Source organism: Eschrichtius robustus, chromosome 3, assembly GCF_028021215.1.
Source record: "Eschrichtius robustus isolate mEscRob2 chromosome 3, mEscRob2.pri, whole genome shotgun sequence".
In the NCBI taxonomy this organism is placed as follows: domain Eukaryota; kingdom Metazoa; phylum Chordata; class Mammalia; order Artiodactyla; family Eschrichtiidae; genus Eschrichtius; species Eschrichtius robustus.
In genome coordinates, this window is record NC_090826.1 from 43,965,709 (window position 1) to 43,985,094 (window position 19,386).

At 37.7% G+C, this 19,386-nt stretch overlaps 1 protein-coding gene across 2 annotated transcripts in view; it reads left to right on the forward strand.

Moving 5' to 3' along the window:
• ZFYVE9 (zinc finger FYVE-type containing 9) overlaps window positions 1-19,386 on the forward strand; it is a 186,317-nt gene that overhangs the window by 126,249 nt on the left and 40,682 nt on the right. For both annotated transcript variants that reach the window (XM_068539868.1, XM_068539869.1), the window contains 2 exons: window positions 10,076-10,300; window positions 12,176-12,258. In XM_068539868.1, coding sequence (XP_068395969.1) covers window positions 10,076-10,300; window positions 12,176-12,258 — 308 coding nt within the window. The remainder of the gene's footprint in view (window positions 1-10,075; window positions 10,301-12,175; window positions 12,259-19,386) is intronic.

Below are 19,386 nucleotides of genomic sequence, written 5' to 3' on the forward strand. Positions count from 1 at the left end.
TCTGGTGGGCAGGGCTGCATCTGGTGGTGTGTTTTCACGTGTCTGTGAACTTAGTATGACTTTAGGCAGCCTCTCTGCTAATGGGTGGTGTTGTATTCCTGTATTGCTAGTTGTTTGGCATGGGGCCTCCAGCACTGGAGCTTGCTGGCCATTGGGTGGAGCTCTATCTTAGTGTTGAGATGGAGATCTCTGGGAGAGCTCTTGCCAATTGATATTGCTACGGGCCGGGAGGTCTCTGGTGGTCCAGTGTCCTGGACTCAGCTCTCCCACCTTGGAGGCTCAGGCCCGACATCTGGCCAGAGCACCAAGACCCTGCCGGCCGCATGGCTTGGAAGAAAAGGAAGGAAAAAATATGAACAGATAAAACCCCAAAACAAATGTTAAAAGCAAAACTAAACAGACAAAATCATAGAAAGTAACATACACATGCACACTCACAAAAAGAGAAAAAAGGGAAAAAAAAAAGGAAGCAAACCAATAAACAAACCCACCAATGATAACAAGCACTAAAAACTAAACTAAGATAAACATAAAACCAAAAACAAGTCAGACGCAGAAAGCAAACCCCAAGTCAGCAGTTGCTCCCAAAGTCCACCACCTCAATTTTGGGAACATTCATTGTCTATTCAGGTATTCCACAGATACAGGGTTTATCAAGTTGATTGCGGGGATTTAATCCACTGGTCCTGAGGCTGCACGGAGAAATTTCCCTTTCTCTTCTTTGTTCACACAGCTCCTGGGGTTCAGCTTTGGTTTTGACCCTGTCTCTTCACGTAGGCCACCCTCAGGCATCTGTTCCCCGCCCAGACAGGAGGGCGTTAAAGCAGTGGCTGATTAGGGCTCTCTTGCTCACTCAGGCTGGGGAAAGGGAGGGGTACGGTAGTCATAATTGGAATGTGGGACAAGCCTGCGGCGGCAGAGGCTGGCATGACCTTGCAAAAGCCTGAAGTGCACCATGTGTTCTCCCAGGGAAGTTGTCCCTGGATCACAGGACCGTGGCAGTGGCGTGCTGCACAGGCTCCCGGGATGGGTGTGGAAAGTGACCTGCACTTGCACACAGGATTCTTGGTGGCAGCAGAGGCAGTGTTAGCGGTCCATGCCCGTCTCTGGGGTCCGAAATGATAGCCATGGATCATGCCCATCTCTGAAGCTCACTTAGGTGGTGCTCTGCCATCTGTGGGCACATGGAGCAGGAAGCCCCTCTCCTTGCACACCCCGAAACAATGGTCTTTGGCCTCTCCAGCAGGTTAAGACTTTTTCCCGGCCTCCCTCCCAGCTAGCTGTGGTGCACTAGCCCCCTTCAGGGTATCTTCACACAGCCAGCACCAGTCCTCTCCCTGGGGTCTGATCTCCAAAGCCCAAGCCTCAGCTTCCAGCCTCTACCCACTCTGGCGGGTGAGCAGACAAGCCGTCTCAGGCTGGTGAGTGCTGGTTGGCACCGATCCTCCGTGCGGGAATCTCTCCGCTTTGCCCTCTGCACCCCTATTGCTGCGCTCTCCTCTGTGGCTCTGAAGCTTTCCCCCTGCCCAGCCCCCATCCCCACCAGTGAAGGGACTTCCTAGTGTGTGGAAACTTCCTCCTTCACAGCTCCCTCCCAGAGGTTTAGGTCCCGTCCCTATTCTTTTGTCTCTGTTTATTCTTTTTTCTTTTGCCCTATCCAGGTATGTGGGGATTTTGTTGCCTTTTGGGAAGTCTGAGGTCTTCTCCCAGTGTTCAGTAGGTGTTCTGTAAGAGTTGTTCCACATGTAGATGTATTTTTGTTGTATTTGTGGGGAGGAAGGTGATCGCCACATCTTACTCCTGCATCTTGAAGGTCTCCTCCTCCGTGTTTTACTCTTATGTTTTGCAAACAGACATTCAGAATATGAATTTCAATGAATTGTTATCTACCAGATTATTTTTTTGGAGTTAACCTCTGGTTATTTCCCTCTCTTACTCAAAAACCTTTATTGGCTTTGTGTTGCCTTTAGAATAAACTGTGTACTCTGATATTCAGTGCTCTACATAATCTGATCCTATATTTCCAGTCTCATTTCCCACCAGTAGTCTCCCCATACTTACAGTGAAGCCAAACTAAACATTACTTGGTTTGTTGTATACTTTGATGATTTCCTACTTCTTTACCTGTGATCCTGATGCCCCCCCACACACCATGCTATTTCCCAAAACCCCAACTATCTATATCCTATCAGTTCTCTTAAGTCGTATCAATGACCACTTTCTCCATGAGTTCTCCCCTGATGATCTTCCCAGATAGAAGCAATTTCTTCTTCTGAATGCCTTTAATTATCTTTAAAAACTATTTGGTATGTAGAAAAGTGTATAAGCATGTATATTAGTAATTGTTCAAGTTATAAAGCCTAATAACAAAATAACCACCCACAAACAAAATACCCAATTTGGGAAATAAAAATGACCAATCCACTGAAACTCTCCTTTTTCTTTCCTGATTACATCTTCCTTCCAGACTTCCCATCCTCAACCCCTAGGGTAACCATTGTCTTTAATCTTGTGTTATACTTTTCTTGCTTTTTAAAAGTAATTTTATCACAAATGTTTGCATCTCTAAGGATTATATTACTTCGTATGTTTGTGAACTTTATACAAATGTTATCACACTGTACACATTTTTTGTGCTTTGTTTTTTTCACTCTACCATATGTTTCTGGCATTCATTCATGCCTCTAGTTCATTCATTTTCAGGCTACTGTTTTATACGAACTACATAAATTTACCACAGTTTATTAATTCTCTTTATGATGAACAGTTTGTTCTTCTTACCAGTTTACTGTTATTCAGATATATTCTTTAAATTTTTTTGTACATGTATACTTATGAGTATAAGTTTATAAGGTATGGATTTCTTCAACTTTATTAGATGATGTTAAATTATTTCCCAGAGAGGTTTTCCAGTTTTCATCTATCTGTCCCCATCTTCAGTGTATAAGAGTTGCCAACATTTGATATTATGAGAGTTTTAATTTTTGCCAGTCTGGTGGATATAAAACGGTGTCTCATTTCGAATTGCATTTCACTAACTATTTGTGAGGCTGAGCATATGTTCATATATTTATTAGCGATGTACATTTTGTATTCTGTGACAAATATGTCCCTGTTTATGTCTTTTACTCATGTTTCTATTATGTTAGCATTTTCTTTGGGATTCCTTTAATTTTTTCAACGTAAACACTCAACTATGACCTTTTTCTGACAGAGTTAAGTTATTCAGTATGTATTAGCTTTCTATTACTATATTTCTAACCCACAAACTTAGTGGCTTGAAACAACACAAATTTATTATCTCATAGTTTCCATAGGTAAGGAGTCCAGGCACAGCTTAGCTGAATCTTCGGCTCAGGGTGCCTCAAGGTGTCAGCCATGCTGGGCTTCTCATTTGGAGCCCAAGGTCCTCAGGTTGTTGGCAGAATTCACTTTCTTACAAATCCCTGCTTTCTTTTAGCTGTTGGTTGGGGAGTACTCTCGGCTCCTAGAGGCTGCCTGCTGTTCCTTGCCTCATGGCTCCGTAGATAGTTTACAACATGGATGTTTCCTTTCTTTCAGGTCATCAAGAGTGTGTCTCTGCTTTGATTCTCTGACCTCTAGACCTAGATTTAAAGACCTTATGTCAGGCCCACTCTGATAATCTCCCTGTTGATGAACTCAAAGTTTGTTAATTAGTAACCTAATCATGGGAGTGACACCCATCATATTCATAGGTGTTTTCCCCATGCAAGGGGAGGGAATTAAACAAGGCATGTACACCAGGGAGCAGACAGAATTCTGCCTCAGAGCGTTTCTATCCTCCCAAACGTGACACAGACCTAAGCATGCTTCACTCGTTTAATATCTTTACCATTCTTACTATTATTGTGGTTGGTTTTACCTTTTGTAAAAGAAAAAATAATTGTTTTTACTTAATTCAATTATATTCAGTTTTCAATATCAGTATCAAAAATAAGTATCAATATTCAATTCAATCAAAATTATTAAATTTGCCACTATATTTTCTGTATATCTGCTATTTTGGTATCCCATATTTCCATTAGGACTTGCTTTTCCTGTTGAAATACATCTTTTCATTAGTTCTCTTGGTGAGGGCCTATGGTTGTTAAACTCCATTAGTCCTTGTATGTTTGAAATATTTTGCCATCACTCTTGAATAATTAGTTGGCTACAAAATTCTAGGTTAACAGATTTTTTTCCCTTCCTCTCTTCCTTCTTTCTCTCATTCGTTCATTTCTTCCTTTAACCTCCCCTTAGCAAGTACTTTGAAGGTATTACTTCATTGTCTTCTGGCATCTCCTGCAGTCTAGTTTTTTTTCTTTCTTTTTTTAACAGGTAGTTATTTGTCTTTTCTCTTTGGCTTTTAGGATTTTCTCTTCATCCTTGATTATCTGTAAGTCCACTATTAAAGTTCTCTGTTTTTGTTAGTCAGATTTATGAGGTATAATTTATATCCAATAATATGTGCCTTTTCAGACATATATTACTGTATATAAATATACGTATATTCAGTTCAGTGAGTCTAGACAAACAGATACAGTCAGGTAACAACCACCAATATCAAGATACATAATGTTTTCATCATCTCTAAACCTTGCCTCTTGTCCTTTTGTATTTAATCCCCTCCCCTTACCCTCTGTCCCTGGCAACTATTGATTTGATTTCTGTCCCTCTAGTTTTGCATTTTCCAGAAGGTTATATAAATGGAATCTCACTGTTGTGTTTGGCTTATTTCACTTAACGCAGTGCTTTTGAGATTCATCCATATGGTTGAATGGATGTATGTACCACAATTTGTTTATCCATTCACCTGCAATGTATGAAAAGTTCCAACTGTTCTGGATCCTTGCCACCACTTGATACTCCTTTAAAAAAAAAAAAAGCCTTTCTGATGAGTGTTTAGTGGTATCTCTTTGTGGTTTTAATATGCATTTCCTTAATAACTAATGATATTGAGCATCTTTTCATATGCTTATTTGCCATCTGTAGCTCTTTTTTTGCCCATTTAAAAATTGTGTTGTTTTCTTAATGAGTTATTGGTACTACATAAATTTTGGATACAAGTCTTTTATCAGATAGTGCGTTTTGCAGATATTATGTTCCAGTCTATGACTTATGTTTTTCATTTTCTTAACTATCTTTCAAAGAGTAGAAGCTTTAATATTTGATAGAAGTCCAATTTATCAGTTTTTCTTTTATAGTTTATCTTCAGTTTCCTAAAAAATCTTTGCCTTAACCCAAGGTCACCAAAATTTTCACCTGTATTTTTCTGGAAGTTGTATAGTTATAGCTTTTACATATAGATCTATGATTAATTTGGAGTTAATTTTTGTACAGGGAATGGGGTAAGTCTTGAAGTTTTGTTCTCAAAGTTTTGTTTTGGGAATTTTTTTGTGCATTTTGTTTTTGATTTTTTCCTGCTTATAGATAGATATTCAGTTGTTCCACGGCCATTTGTTAAAAAGACTATACTTTTGCCATTGAATTACCTTGGTCCTGCTTTTGAATATTAGTTTACCTTCTATGCATGGGTTTCTTTCTGGACTCTATTCCATGGGTCTATATGTGTACACATATGTGGATTTATTTTTACTACTGAGTACTAAAAGTGTACTTTTGATCTGAAAACATTTCTTTCTTTACTTTGGAAAATTCTTAATTATTATCTCTTTCAGTGTTGCTACTCTTTTATTCCCAATGTTGTCTATTTTTGGAAACCTTTTTTTGATGTTGGGGCCTCTGAAATCAGTCTTCAATATCTCTTAACTGCTCTTTTGTATAATTTTTCTCTTTGCTTTTTTGTGCTGGATCCTGGGTACATTGTTCAGTGAATTCTTCCAGTTTAATATTTCTCTCCTCAAGAAGATTATTAAGAGAAATGTTAATGTGAATTGATTAATATTTAATAATCAATTATAATAATTATCTAATTATTAAGGGTATAATAAGGTTTACACTGTTACTGATTTTCAACTTTTAGATTTAACTTCAGAACAAAGCAAGAAGACAATTATAAGCACAGAACATAAATATTAACCTTGTAGGTTAGATCATTTCTACAGTTGAAAACAGCTTTTTGTTCCCTTTAAGTTATTCACAATTTTACATTTGCGGACTTGTTTATCTTCTCTCAACTATTTCTTGGGTGTCCTAAATCTAATCCTTATGAATTGAGAGCACATTTGTGTAGCCTAGTAACATGGTGATGAATGTGATGGCACAATTAAAGCTGCCTTAAACCTTCCATTGTCTTCCCACTGCAATTAGAATAAACTCCAATTTTATAAAGGTCCTGTATGATCTAGTCCTTAAAGGTCTCTTTGACCTTATTTCTTAATACTCCTTAGTTTGCTTTAGCTACATTGATCATCTTTGTGACTTTTGAACCTGTCATACTCATTTCCGATTCATGACTTTTGAATTTACTCCTGCCCGACCTGGAATGCTGTTCTTTTCAGAGCTTTACTGGCTGATTTCTTCTCTTCATTCAGGTCTGTTCTCAAATGTTTCTTTCTCTGAGGATTTTCCCTGACTCTCATGGCTAAAGAAGTATCCTCTCCCCTTCCCCCATCAATCATTCACATTACCTTCCTTGTTGTATTTTCTTCAAAACATTTATCACTAACTTTACTAACTGAAATTGTTTGTTTGTCTTCCTTCATTAGGATATAAGCTCTATGAGGGCAAGAGTTTTATCTGTCTGGGTCAACTCTGTATACCAACCTTTAGAACAAATGGTCTGGCACGTTGGAGAGGCTTAATTTAAAAACCGTGAGTTGGGGAGTAAATCAGTTGGTGTGATGTCACTAGCAAGCTTTTTTTGTCATTTGGCGGAAAATCACCTGGAGGAAAGGAGTCCTGAGAGAACACTTCTGTTAATAAAAATGCTGTGCTTATTATTCTTGACTTCCTGTTCCCACTGGGACTTGGGGACAAGGGAAAATACTATTTAGATCAGCTTAAGAGTGTTTCTGAGACCCAGTGTGTCTCTGGTCCCTGAGAAAGAAATACCATGGGTCACTCAAGCAGGTCACTTGGGAAGTTTCTATAATTTCAGATCTTTGAAAGATCTTTTTCTTTTTATTATCTCTTTTTTGTCACCTACTCTCATTCTGTAGTCCTCCTTATTTTTTTCCTTTAAATTGTAGCCACCTGGGTTAACCCAGATGCACTTTTGATTAGTTTAAATTTCTTTCTTATCCTGTATAGATTTATCAAAAGGCAATGTAAACTTTAAGGCACTATATTACTGATTTGTATGGTGTTAAATACATTCAACTTCTTTGAATTTTATTTTTATTAATGTGTAATATACTAATAAAATTATAGGCCTCAAACACAATGAAGTTTGATCTTTCATTTTTAAAAAATATTTATTTATTTATCTATTTACCTATCTATTTATTTATTTTGGCTGCACTGGGTCTTGGTTGTGGCACACGGGATCTTTTAGTTGCTGGCACGTGGACTTCTTAGCTGCAGCATGTGGACTCTTAGTTGCAGCACGCGGACTTCTTAATTGCGGCATGCGAACTCTTAGTTGCGGCATGCATGTGGGATCTAGTTCCCTGTCCAGGGATGGAACCCGGGCCCCCTGCATTGGGAGTGCGGAGTCTTACCCACTGGACCACCAGGGAAGTCCCTGATCTTTCATTTTTTTAATGTGAAAGTTTATCTCAGCCTAAGAATTAACTTCGACAAAAATGTATTTAGAATATTTTTAAGCTAGTTTTTGTACTTAAAGTGTACTTCTGATCTGAAAACACATTTCTTTCTTTAATTTGGAAAATTCTTAGTTATTCTCTCTTTGAGTATTACTTCTCTTTCACTCCCAACATTGCTTTCTTTTGGAATTCTTTTTAATGTTGGAGCCCCAGTTTAAGTCTTCAAATGAAAGCTTTTTTTGGTCAAATTCTCATACCCTGTATTTTATTTTAGTTGATATCTATACCCAAGGAATGTTACTTATTTTTAGATGAGGTGATAAATGGCAATCTAAACTAAATTATTCATTAAAATTGATAGAAATCTATCAATTTTTAAGAAAGTAAATGCTTAAAAAATAAAAGATATATTTTATAATGTAAAGGGACATAAGAATCTGCATGTGATTGGGTAGGGAGGAGGGTTTTTAGGTGGTAGAAGCAGAAAAGTTATTAGTATCTGTGGAAAAATAACCAGTAATAGATTCCAGTCTCTTATAGGGAGATCCCAAAGGAATAATGAATGCATGCTTTGAGTACCAAGCTTAACACAGTTTTCACCTCTGAGCTGTATTCACTAGGGCATTCTTGTGAAAGATAAACATTATGCTGTCATTAGCGCTTTAGAGGACTCCTGTGGTGTAGTCTCCATTGTGGAGGGAAAAAAATCTTCTCTTTTGTTTCCCATTCTCTCCCCACACCCCAACTCAAGTGAAAAGATGAAAATTTATAAAAACTTTACTCTAAAATCTTTGATAAAGCAAAGAAAGTTGTATAATGTTTGGTTGATCATTCACTATATGTATATTTGCATTATAAAAGTAATAGTTAACATTTTTTGAGAACAAACTGTGCAAGGTGCTGCTTGGCATTTTACATATATTCTATCATTTATTCACATCAGATCTGAAATTTAGTATAATCTTCCCCTGTTGTCACAGATGTTGAGGCTCACAGAAGTCAAGTAACTTGCCCCCAATCTCATAATAGTAAATGATGGATCTAGTGTTCAAACCCATGTCTCTGAGACTCCAAAATCTGACTTTTTTCAAAATAACATACTACTTCCTTGATATGGGGATTATTTTGTTTTTATAGATCTGGCCCAGCAGCTTAAACATAAAGCCAGAGTTGGGGGTTTTTTCCCCCTAGGTTCTCATTTATTTTTTATGTTTTAATTTAATTAAATTAATTAATTTATTTTTTGGCCGTGCCAAGTGGCATGCGGGATCCTAGTTCCCCAACCAGGGATCAAACCCGGGCCCCCTGCATTGGGAACGTGGAGTCTTAACCACTGGACCGCCAGGGAGGTCCCCCAGATTTTGTTAATCCTGGGGCAAGGGTACTACCCCTAAATGTATTTGGCAGATGATGATGTGCAGGTGAACATGGCTTTCAGTCATAAAGTTTCTGGGTTTTGTGGGGAGGTGTTCCCTTCACTTGTGGTCCCTACTGTCAGCATAGCTTCCACTTCACTCAAGGATTCTATGTTCCATCATTGAACTGTTCTGCAAATAGACTCTATTTTTCAGGGAAAGTAAGCATTAACTTCTCTGATGGCGATTTCTGTATTTGCTGTTATTTCTTTCAGAGGTATCAAAGGAAGCTTGCACATGTCTAGTAAACAAATCTGCTGTTACATTATTGAATAGCTCTTGTCATGAAGTTCTTTTGTAGTTCTAAACTGAGGAAAATGTCTCCTTAATGAAGGGTGATTTGTTGCTGTTTCATTCAGAAAATATTTGAATTAGAAAGTGCTTAGTTAAGAGCATTTGCAACTAAAAAACAAAAGACCTGCCTAATATGAATTTAAATAAACCCTAAGTTGTTTATGTTTCATATTTGTCTCAACCAAAAATAGAATAAATCCTGTCTGTGTTACTACTTTCTCCATAAATTTTCCTCCCTTAATATCTCATATATAGCGGTACTTAATGTCTTAATTCGTTATGTTCATGAATTGAATTTATTTACTCAATGGGATTGTAAGCTCTGTGAGAGCAGGTACCTAATCTTAACATTTTTTTTGTGACATTTGAGGCAATAATTTTTATACTGAGACCTCTAAAGTAATTCATACAGTAAGTTTAGTCTAAAGGAAGGCATCAATATTTTTGGCTTTTAGCCAAACTAGAGTGTGATAATACAAGGTATTTTATGCTCACCAGAAGCCCTGATAAAATTGGAAAACAAATTTTCATTTAACAAATGCCATTTATTTAAAAACAACTTTATAAATATGATATGTGTCTTTCATAGTGAAAGGTTGGGAATTATTGTTTGGTAGTGTCTGGCCCAGTGCTGATAATAATGACTATAAAAAATATGATTGATTTATTGATGGTAATTAATGTACTTTTTTGTTTTAGGGAATGTTGTAGGCAACTTGGGACATTCCTTCTTCAGTCAAAGTTTCCTTGGCAGTAAAGAACATGGCGGATTCTTATATGTGACATCTACTTACCAGTCACTGCAAGACCTAGTACTCCCAACCCCACCTTACTTGTTTGGGATTCTCATCCAGAAATGGGAAACTCCTTGGGCTAAAGTGTTTCCCATCCGACTAATGTTGAGACTTGGAGCCGAATATCGACGTAAGTATAAAATACCCTCTTCTAAGCCATTTGACCAAGACATAATGACTAAACAGACTTGAGATATTCAGAGAGCCCCATGGTGATACAATTAAACGGAAGTATTCTTTTGAAATAGCTAAGCTAAATTTGGCCAGTGTCTCTACTTATTTTGGCTATAATGGGAAGAACTCAAAATAACATTATTGCCTTGTAAACTTACTGGTTTTATAGGTTAATTGGTAGATACATGATCATCTTCAGAAAAAATGAATATCAACTTAACAAGTAAGTTTATTTTTTATAGTATCTATATATGGTAAGTATATTTTTTGTCACTTGGTTGGAAAATAGTTATGACAAATTATATTTTATATAATGTAATAGATACTGGAAGCTAGTGGTATAGAGATCACTCTCAGCTGGTAAAGTAAGCAACAAAAGAGCCTCCTTGCCCATGGCCGTAGCAGTGCAACTAAGCTGTGATTGTTTTTAAAGACATTAAGGCCTAAATGCAAGCTTTACTTTATTTTATTTTATTATTATTTTATTTATTTATTTATTTCTGACTGTGTTGTGTCTTTAGTTGCGGCACGCGGGATCTTTCTTTGCAGCACACAGGCTTCTCTCTAGTTGTGGCGAGCAGGCTCCAGAGTGCGCGGGCTCAGTAGTTGTGGCACATGGGCTCCAGAGCGTGTGGGCTCTGTAGTTGAGGCACGCGGGCTCAGTACTTGCAGCGCGCGGGCTAGTTGCCCCCCCAGCATGTGGAATCTTAGTTCCCTGACCAGGGATTGAACCTGCATCCCCTGCATTGGAAGGCAGATTCTTAACCACTGGACCACCAGGGAAGTCCTATCCAAGCTTTATTTTAAACTTTATATCTTTTCCTAATCAAGGTTGCCCTGGTCTAGGAATCAGACCACTTGAATAAAGCTCTTAACTCTGCCACTTAACTAGCTCTGTAACTTTGGGTGAAGTCATTCAAGTTGTCTGATTGTCAGTTTCCTTTGCAACTGGAGATAATAATATTTGCCTTTTATATTGCATGGTATTATTAAGAGGATCAAATGAGATAATTAAAAATTATTTTATAAAACATAAAACAGTGTATTATATGTTTTCAGCAGGTCACCTTCAGTCTTTCACTTATTCATTCATTCAACAAGAATTTAATAAAGGCCTACCATGTGTGATAAATCCGGAATTCAGAAATGGCTGAGACGTGGTTATAGGCTCTTGGGAAGCTCTGTAAGGAAGACATAGAAATCATAATTATAGTAGTATATTATGTCAAAACACATGTTCAAAGTTAACAGAGTTCTTTGGGAGTTCAAAGATGGGCTCTAACTTCACCAAGAATGAAGGACCAAGGTACCTCTGGACTGAACTGTGAAAGAAGCATATGAATCAGCTAAATGAAGTAGGGAAAGGAAAGGATTGTGTGCAGAGGAAAAACATTTGTATTTTCCTGTGTTGTACAGGCAGTTTAAACCGCAAAGTTCGAGGAGTGAGCCAGCTAATAGGATCACCTAGTGTTTGGCTTGTCTAAGGAGGGTCCTGAGTCAGAAATGTGTAAGAGTGAACTCTTTTAGACTTCCTGAGCACAGAGGAATCAGGAGATACTTGTTTCCTGGAATATATTAATCCAGTTTGGGAAAGAGTGCTTCTTAAGACATGTAGTTCATTTTTGAAACAGCTGCATCAAAAGACTGGTGTGGTTTGTAGAAGGCTCCAAATTTGTCTGTGATGCTGTTATGGTAAATACTTTCTGAGCCCTAAATTTTATGCTCTAATGAGTCATTACAATTATATTTTGAGAACTCTATGCAACATGATGCCTCTTTTACCAAAATTTTAAGCTGCCAAACTTAGTCTGATCATTTCTCATTTCCATAGTTTATCCTTGCCCACTGTTCAGTGTCAGATTTCGGAAGCCATTGTTTGGAGAGACGGGGCATACCATCATGAATCTTCTTGCAGTAAGTTGGGAATTTTTATTTTCTTTTTCCTTACTGGGGTTTGCATGAGAAGGAAGAGAAGGATTTTATTATTTTGTTAATACCCTGCTTCTTCACGTAGGTGAAGATTTATGCTATAGGAAAAGAACAGAACATGTATATTCTTTGGAAAGTATATGGAGGTTTGGAATGAAATAGTACAGGATTCTGGCTCTTGGTTATACACTAACTAAGTGACCTTGCAGGATTACTGTGAGGAGTAGTTATACTTAAAGCACCCAGCATTATGTCGTGTTTTAATTTTAAGCCTGGCATCCTGGTGGTGTCCCCTGTGTCTGTGTAGCTTACTCTTTTGCCAAAGATTGGTCAGAGATTGTGTTCAAATACCTCTAGCCAGTAAGGCATCTATACTTTCTTGATGGATCTGCATGGACTGGGATTCAAACATCATTCTTTTCTTTTCTGCTGGACTCACTCATGTCTCCTCTGCATATGCACGGGCTCTAACCCTGTTGACCAAGAAGGTTGGTTGGCTTGGGCCCATTAAAGTCACTGCTGCACATGTGCACAGACTAAGGTCAGTCCTGGGTATTTGGAGAGTTTATGAAGTTCCCTATGTCTGTCTCATTACCAGAACGTCTTCTTAAATCTCTGGCTAGTCTGCCTGCTCATTACTTGCTCCAAATAGGCTAGCAACCTCAGGCTAACAGAGCCACTGGTCCTTTTCACTAGCCACTGAGTTTACCACTTTAACTGAGACACTCCAAATCAAGCAAGATCCTTCAAGCAGCAAAGCTTATTGTTTTCACAAACTACCTTGCCCTGGCTGAACTATGAACAGGGCTAAAGGCAGCCCCAGGCAAGAAAATCACAGATTCAACTCTATTCTTCTTACTTGAAGTTCAGTAGTTTTTATGAATGAACACATCTCAGTGTATTGTATGTCTTTGGTCTAATTCCAGGGCACTGAAATGGTTTTTTTGTTTGTTTGTTTTGTTTTTTTTAATAAATCTACCCAACTGTTTAGTTGCTTTTGGGGGACTTGTTTATTTCCTCACTCTGTCATGCGATTGTAGTTATAGTTCCAGTTATCTTTAAAAGAGATGTAAACAATAAGAAAGCTTCTTGTAGGTTTACCCACGTAGTTGCCATTTCCAGTGCTTTTCATTCCTTTGTATAAATCTGTATTTCCATCTGGTGTCATTGTCCTTCTACCTGAAAGATTTCCTGTAATGTTTCTTATAGTGTGGATTGGCTGGTGGTGAATTCTTTTAGCATCTGTATTTCTAACAATGTCCTTTGTATTTGAAAGATACTCTTGCTGGATGTAGAATTCTAGGCTGACAGTTTAATTCTTTGAGAATTTTAAAGATTTGCTCTATTGCCTTCCAGTTTGCATTTTTTCAGATGAGAAATATGTATTCCCTCCTTTGTTCCTATCTACATAATGTTTTATCCTTCTCTCTTTGCTTTGAAATTTTTCTTTTTATCACTATTTTTGAGCCATTTGATTACGTGCCTTGGTATAGTTTTTTCCATGTTTCTTGTGCTGGGGTTTTCTGAGCTTCTTAGATCTGTGGGTTTATAGTTTGCATTAAATAATTTTTCTGTCCACCCCTCCTCTCCTTCAGGGACTCCATTGTTAATAGACTTATTAGCCTGCTTGAAATTGTTTCACAGCTCACTAATGCTCTCTTTATTTCTTTTTCAGTGTTTTTTTTTCCTCTGTGTGTTCATTTTGGACAGGTTTTTTTTATTGCTGTGTCCTCAAGTTCACTAATCTTTTATTTTTATTTATTTTTTTCTGAGTTAGAACTTTTTAATTTTTTTTTAACATCTTTATTGGAGTATAATTGTGTTACAGTGGTGTGTTAGTTTCTGTTTTATAACAAAGTGAATCAGCTATACATATATATAACCCCATATCTCCTCCCTCTTGCATCTCCCTCCCACCCTCCCTATCCCACCCCTCTAGGTGGTCACAAAGCACCAAGCTGATCTCCCTGTGCTATGTGGCTGCTTCCCACTAGCTATCTATTTTACATTTGGTAGTGTACATATGTCAATGCTACTCTCTCACTTCATCCCAGCTTCCCCTTCCCCACCTCAAGTCCGTTCTCTACGTCTGCGTCTTTATTCCTGTCCTGCCACTAGGTTCATCAGTACCACTTTTTCAGATTCCATATATATGTGTTAGCATACGGTATTTGTTTTGCTCTGACTCACTTCACTCTGTATGACAGATTCTGGGTCCATCCACCTCACTACAAATAACTCAATTTCATTCCTTTTTATGGCTGAGTAACATTCCATTGTATGTATGTGTCATATCTTCTTTATCCATTCATCCGTTGATGGACATTCTGGTTGCTTCCATGTCCTGGCTGTTGTAAACAGTGCTGCAATGAACATCATGGTACATGACTCTTTTTGAATTATGGTTTTCTCAGGGTATATGCCCAGTAGTGGGATTGCTGGGTCGTACAGTAGTTCTATTTTTAGTTTTTAAAGGAACCTCCATACTGTTCTCCATAGTGGCTGTATCAATTTACATTCCCACCAACAGTGCAAGAGGGTTCCCTTTTCTCCACACCCTCTCCAACATTTATTGTTTGTAGATTTTTTGATGATGGCCATTCTGACTGGTGTGAGGTGATACCTCATTGTAGTAATCTTTTATTTTGCAGTACTTAAACTGCCATTGATTCCATCCTTTTTCTTTTTTCCTGTAATTTCAGCCATTGTAATTTTCATCTCTAGAAGTTTGACTTGGGTCTTTTTCTATATCTTCTGTGCCTGTACTTAACTTTTTAAACATCTGGAATATAATTATAATAAATATTATAATGTCCTTGTTTGGTAATTCTAACACGTGTTTCAGTTCTGACTCAGTTGCCATTGATTGATTTCCCCCCCACCCCGCATTTTGAGTTGTATTTTCCTGCTTCTTTGCATCCTTGGTATTTTTAAAATTTTTTATTGGATGACAGATATTGTGATTTTACCTTGTTGGATGCCAGGTATTTTTATGTTCCTATAAAAATTCTTGAGTTTGGTTACAAATAGCACAGTTAATTTATCTAAAAAATAGGTTGATCCTTTTGAGTCTTGCTTTTAAGATTTGTAAGGTGGAACCAAAGTCTTGTTTAGTATAGGGCTGATTATTTCCCACTACTAAGGCAAAACCCTTCTGAGTACAGCTGACCCTTGAACAACGCTGGTTTGAACCGTGAGGGTCCACTTATACGTGGATTTTTTTTCAACAGTAAATACTACAGTACTACATGAGCCATTCTTGGTTAAATCCTCCAATGCAGAACCACGGATATGGAGGGCCGACTATAATTTATACATGGATTTTTGACTGCACAGAGGGGGTCAGTGCCCCTAACCCCCACATTGTTCAGAGCTCAGCTATATTTGTAATGACTTTTGGTGTTGTCTGGAATTAAGCCAAACTTCACAGATTAAGCACAGTCCTTCACAAGACTGCCATTACTTCAGATGCTAGCTGCAAGTTCAGGGGTCTCCAGACCTCCCACAGTTCTGACTAACTAGATACAAATGTGGGAGATCCCACTAGCCCGTCAGGGTTGATAATTCACTAGAATGATTCACAGAACTCAGCAAAGTACTGTGCAGTTGACCCTTAAACAACATGGGCTTGAACTGCTCAGATCCACTTATATGTGGATTTTTTTCAATAAATATGTACTACACAGTCCATGGTTAGTTGAATCCGCAGATACAGAACTGCACTTCAGAGAGCTGAATGTAATGTTATACATGGATTTCCAACTGTGCAGGGGTTGACGCCCCAACCCCCATGTTATTCAGGGGTCAACTGTACTTATGATACAGTTTTATTATAACAAAGGAAATATAAATCAGGAGCAGCCGATAGAAGAGACACATAGTGCAAGGTCTGGGAGGGTTCCAAACAAGAAGCTTCTGTGTCTTCAGGAACGTCACTTTCTGCATACATTGATGTGTAACAATACATACGGCATGAGCTCCTAAGCATCTGTGCCCTGAGTTTTTATTGGAGTTTCCTTACGAGGCCTGATTGATTGAATCACCAGCTGTGTGATTGAACTCAGTCTCCAGCCCCGCTTCGGCACTCTGCAGAAGTCAGGCTGATATCACGTGCCTCAGAGCCCCAGCCTCTCATCACATGGTTGGTGTTTCTGAAATGGCCAGCCGCCACCCCGAGTTATCCTTTTAGCATCAGTGTCATCAAACTGACATAGACTCTCAGAGTCTGCCAGGAATAACAAAGGCACTCATATCACTCAGGAAATTCCACGGGTTTAGAGGTTACCTCCCAGGAACCAGGGGCAGAGGTCAGCCAAATTCTTTATTATACAGTAATACTTTACCCAGTGCCCATGAATTATGAGCTTTTTCTATCTGGGTTTTGGGAATAGGCACTATTCCCAGACCTGTGTATCACATAATGCTCCCAGTAATCATTTCAGGCATTTCTTTCACTAGCCTCAAGAAGTATCCTCACACACATTTGCTAATCAGAACACTGCTGTTCTGATGCGACCCTCTGTGAACCTTTGGAGTTCTCTCTCTGCAGTTTTCTCCTCTCTGTCCTGTGAACTCTAACTATCTTGAATTTTTTCTCGATTTTCAGTTTTGTCTCCTCAACTCAGGAAGTCTGCCAGCCTCTGCCTGGGTTCCCGCTTCCTGCATCTGAGCTTGGAAACTCTCCTAAAGCATAACCTGGGCAGTCATAGAGCTCATCTTGTTTGTTTCCTGTCTCTCAAGGACCACTGTCCTTTGTTGTCTGCAATTTGGTGTCTTGGAAATCATTGTTCCATGTGTTTTGTGCAAATTTCGGTCGTTTAAGGCAGGAGGCTAAATCCAGTCCCCTTTTCTCCATCTTGGCCAGAAGTGAAATTTTTTAAATTATATTTTAATCTATAAGATATCTCTCTCTATTCTTCTATTCCAACCCCCATCCCTTTGTCCCTCCTTGGTAACTTTAGTTTTTAGTCACATTTTTGACAAGATAGTTTTTCTTTCAGATTGTAATCTATTTTGGAATGAAAAGGAGATATTTATCCTGTAATCAAGCAACAGCAGCCCAAGGTTTTTATGGCCTATCTTAATTCATTTTTACAAATATTTATTGGATTATCTACTGAAGCATCTCACTCTACATCATCACTTTCTCCCTAGTTTACCAGGATTTACAACCTATTGATTTCAACACCTTTTCACTGTTTCTCACTCCTCCGGCTTTTCTGTTTATCTACATTAAGATTCCATGGTTTCATCATTAAAATCACTTTTTTACATAATTCTAGTTCTTTTTTCGCTTTTACCCTGTGTTGTGGTAGCCTGGCAAAATGTAAACTCTGATTAAATCTACCTCTTTCTTTAAAAATTTTTTTTTAAATTTATGTATGGTAAAATCCACCTTTTTTGGAGTACATTCTAAGAGTTTTGACAATGTATACAGTTATGTTACTACCACTGTCACAATCAAGATACAGAACAGTTCCATCACCAGAAAATTTGCTGGTGCACCTGTAATGTCTGGTAACCATTGATCCTTTGCCCCTATAGTTTTAGTTTTTTCAGACTGTCCTATAATGGAAATTATACAGCATGTAGCCTTCTTAATCTGGCTTCTTTTACTTATCATAATGCATTTGAGATTAATCTGTGTTGTATGTATTGTTGGGAAGGAAATAAAATCTTTTTCTTCTACTCATCTCAGGTTCTTCAGCTGGGGCCCTCTAAATTAGACTGGCCAAAGACTGATTAACAAGAGGCATATTTAGGAGTAGTATATTCTGGTAGCCTTCAGTATCAATAGGTCATTCATTTTTATTGCTGAGTAGTGTTGTATGTTTGAACTACAGTTTATTCATTCACCTGTTGATGCATATCTGGGTTTCTAGTTTCTGGCGACTGGGAATAAAGCTGCTATAAACATCCATGTATTAAATTTTGTGTGAATATTTAGTTTTCATTTCTCTGGGAGTGGGATAGTTGAGCCATATTGTATGTTTAACATTATAAGGAACTGAAATTGTTTTCCAAAATGCCTGCAGTATTTTGCATGCATCAGGTATAAGGATCCTTTTTTTTTTGGCCAGCACTTATTATTTCTCCTTTTTGGTTTTTAATTTTTGCCATTCTAACAGGAGTCTAGTGGTTTTAATTTTTGTGATTTTAGTTTGTATATTTCCTGTGATGAATGATTTAGAGCATCTTTCATTTGCTTATTTTGTCCTCTTTATATCTTTAGTGAATGTTCAAATTTTTCCAACTGTTCATATTTTTAAAATATGGTTGTTGTTTTCTTATTGTTGAGTTTTGAGAGTATTTCATCTATTCTGAATGTAAGTCCTTTGGTAGATTTGTATCATTTAAAAATATTTTCTCCCAGTCTGTAATTTATCTTTTCATTCTCTTAACAGTGTCTTTAACAGAACAAAAGTTTTTAATTTTGTTGAAGTCCAGTTTATTAATTTTTTATGGAGTGTTCTTTTTATATCATATCTAAGAACTTTTTGACTGAAACTTATATCACAAACATTTTCCTCCATGTTTTCTTCTAAAAAGTTTGTAGTTTTATGTTTTATATTTAGGTCAGTGATCCATTTTTAGTTAATCTTTATGATTGTTAGGCATTGTTTGAAGTTCTTTTTTTTCCCATTTGTATGTCCATTCATTTCAGTATCATTTGTCATTTACTTGCCTTTGCACCTTTATCAAAAGTCAGTTGATTATACCTGGTTGGATCTAATTCTTCCTTCATTCGTAACTTACATCCAAACTTAAATATGAGTGAAGACAAAAAGAGTAGCATACTCACCGGTCTCATTTTAGATTCATGACCAATACCATTAAGGAAGCTCTTGGACCTACCTGGCAGTCCTTCCTGGTCCATAATACATTCCTACTCCTCTAGATGACTATTTTCATGGGATCTCGTCTCAAATTTCCAGTGCCTCCTCTCCTTTCCTCAGTTTCAGCTGATGGCTTAGCCCTAATTTTCCTGAGTGAATAGAAGCAATCAGAAGATAATTTTCACACAGTTCCATCTAGCAACTTACTAATATCTATACATTTTCTTTTCTTAGCTTCCAGGACACCATTCTTTCTTGGTTCTTCTCCTGCAGTCTT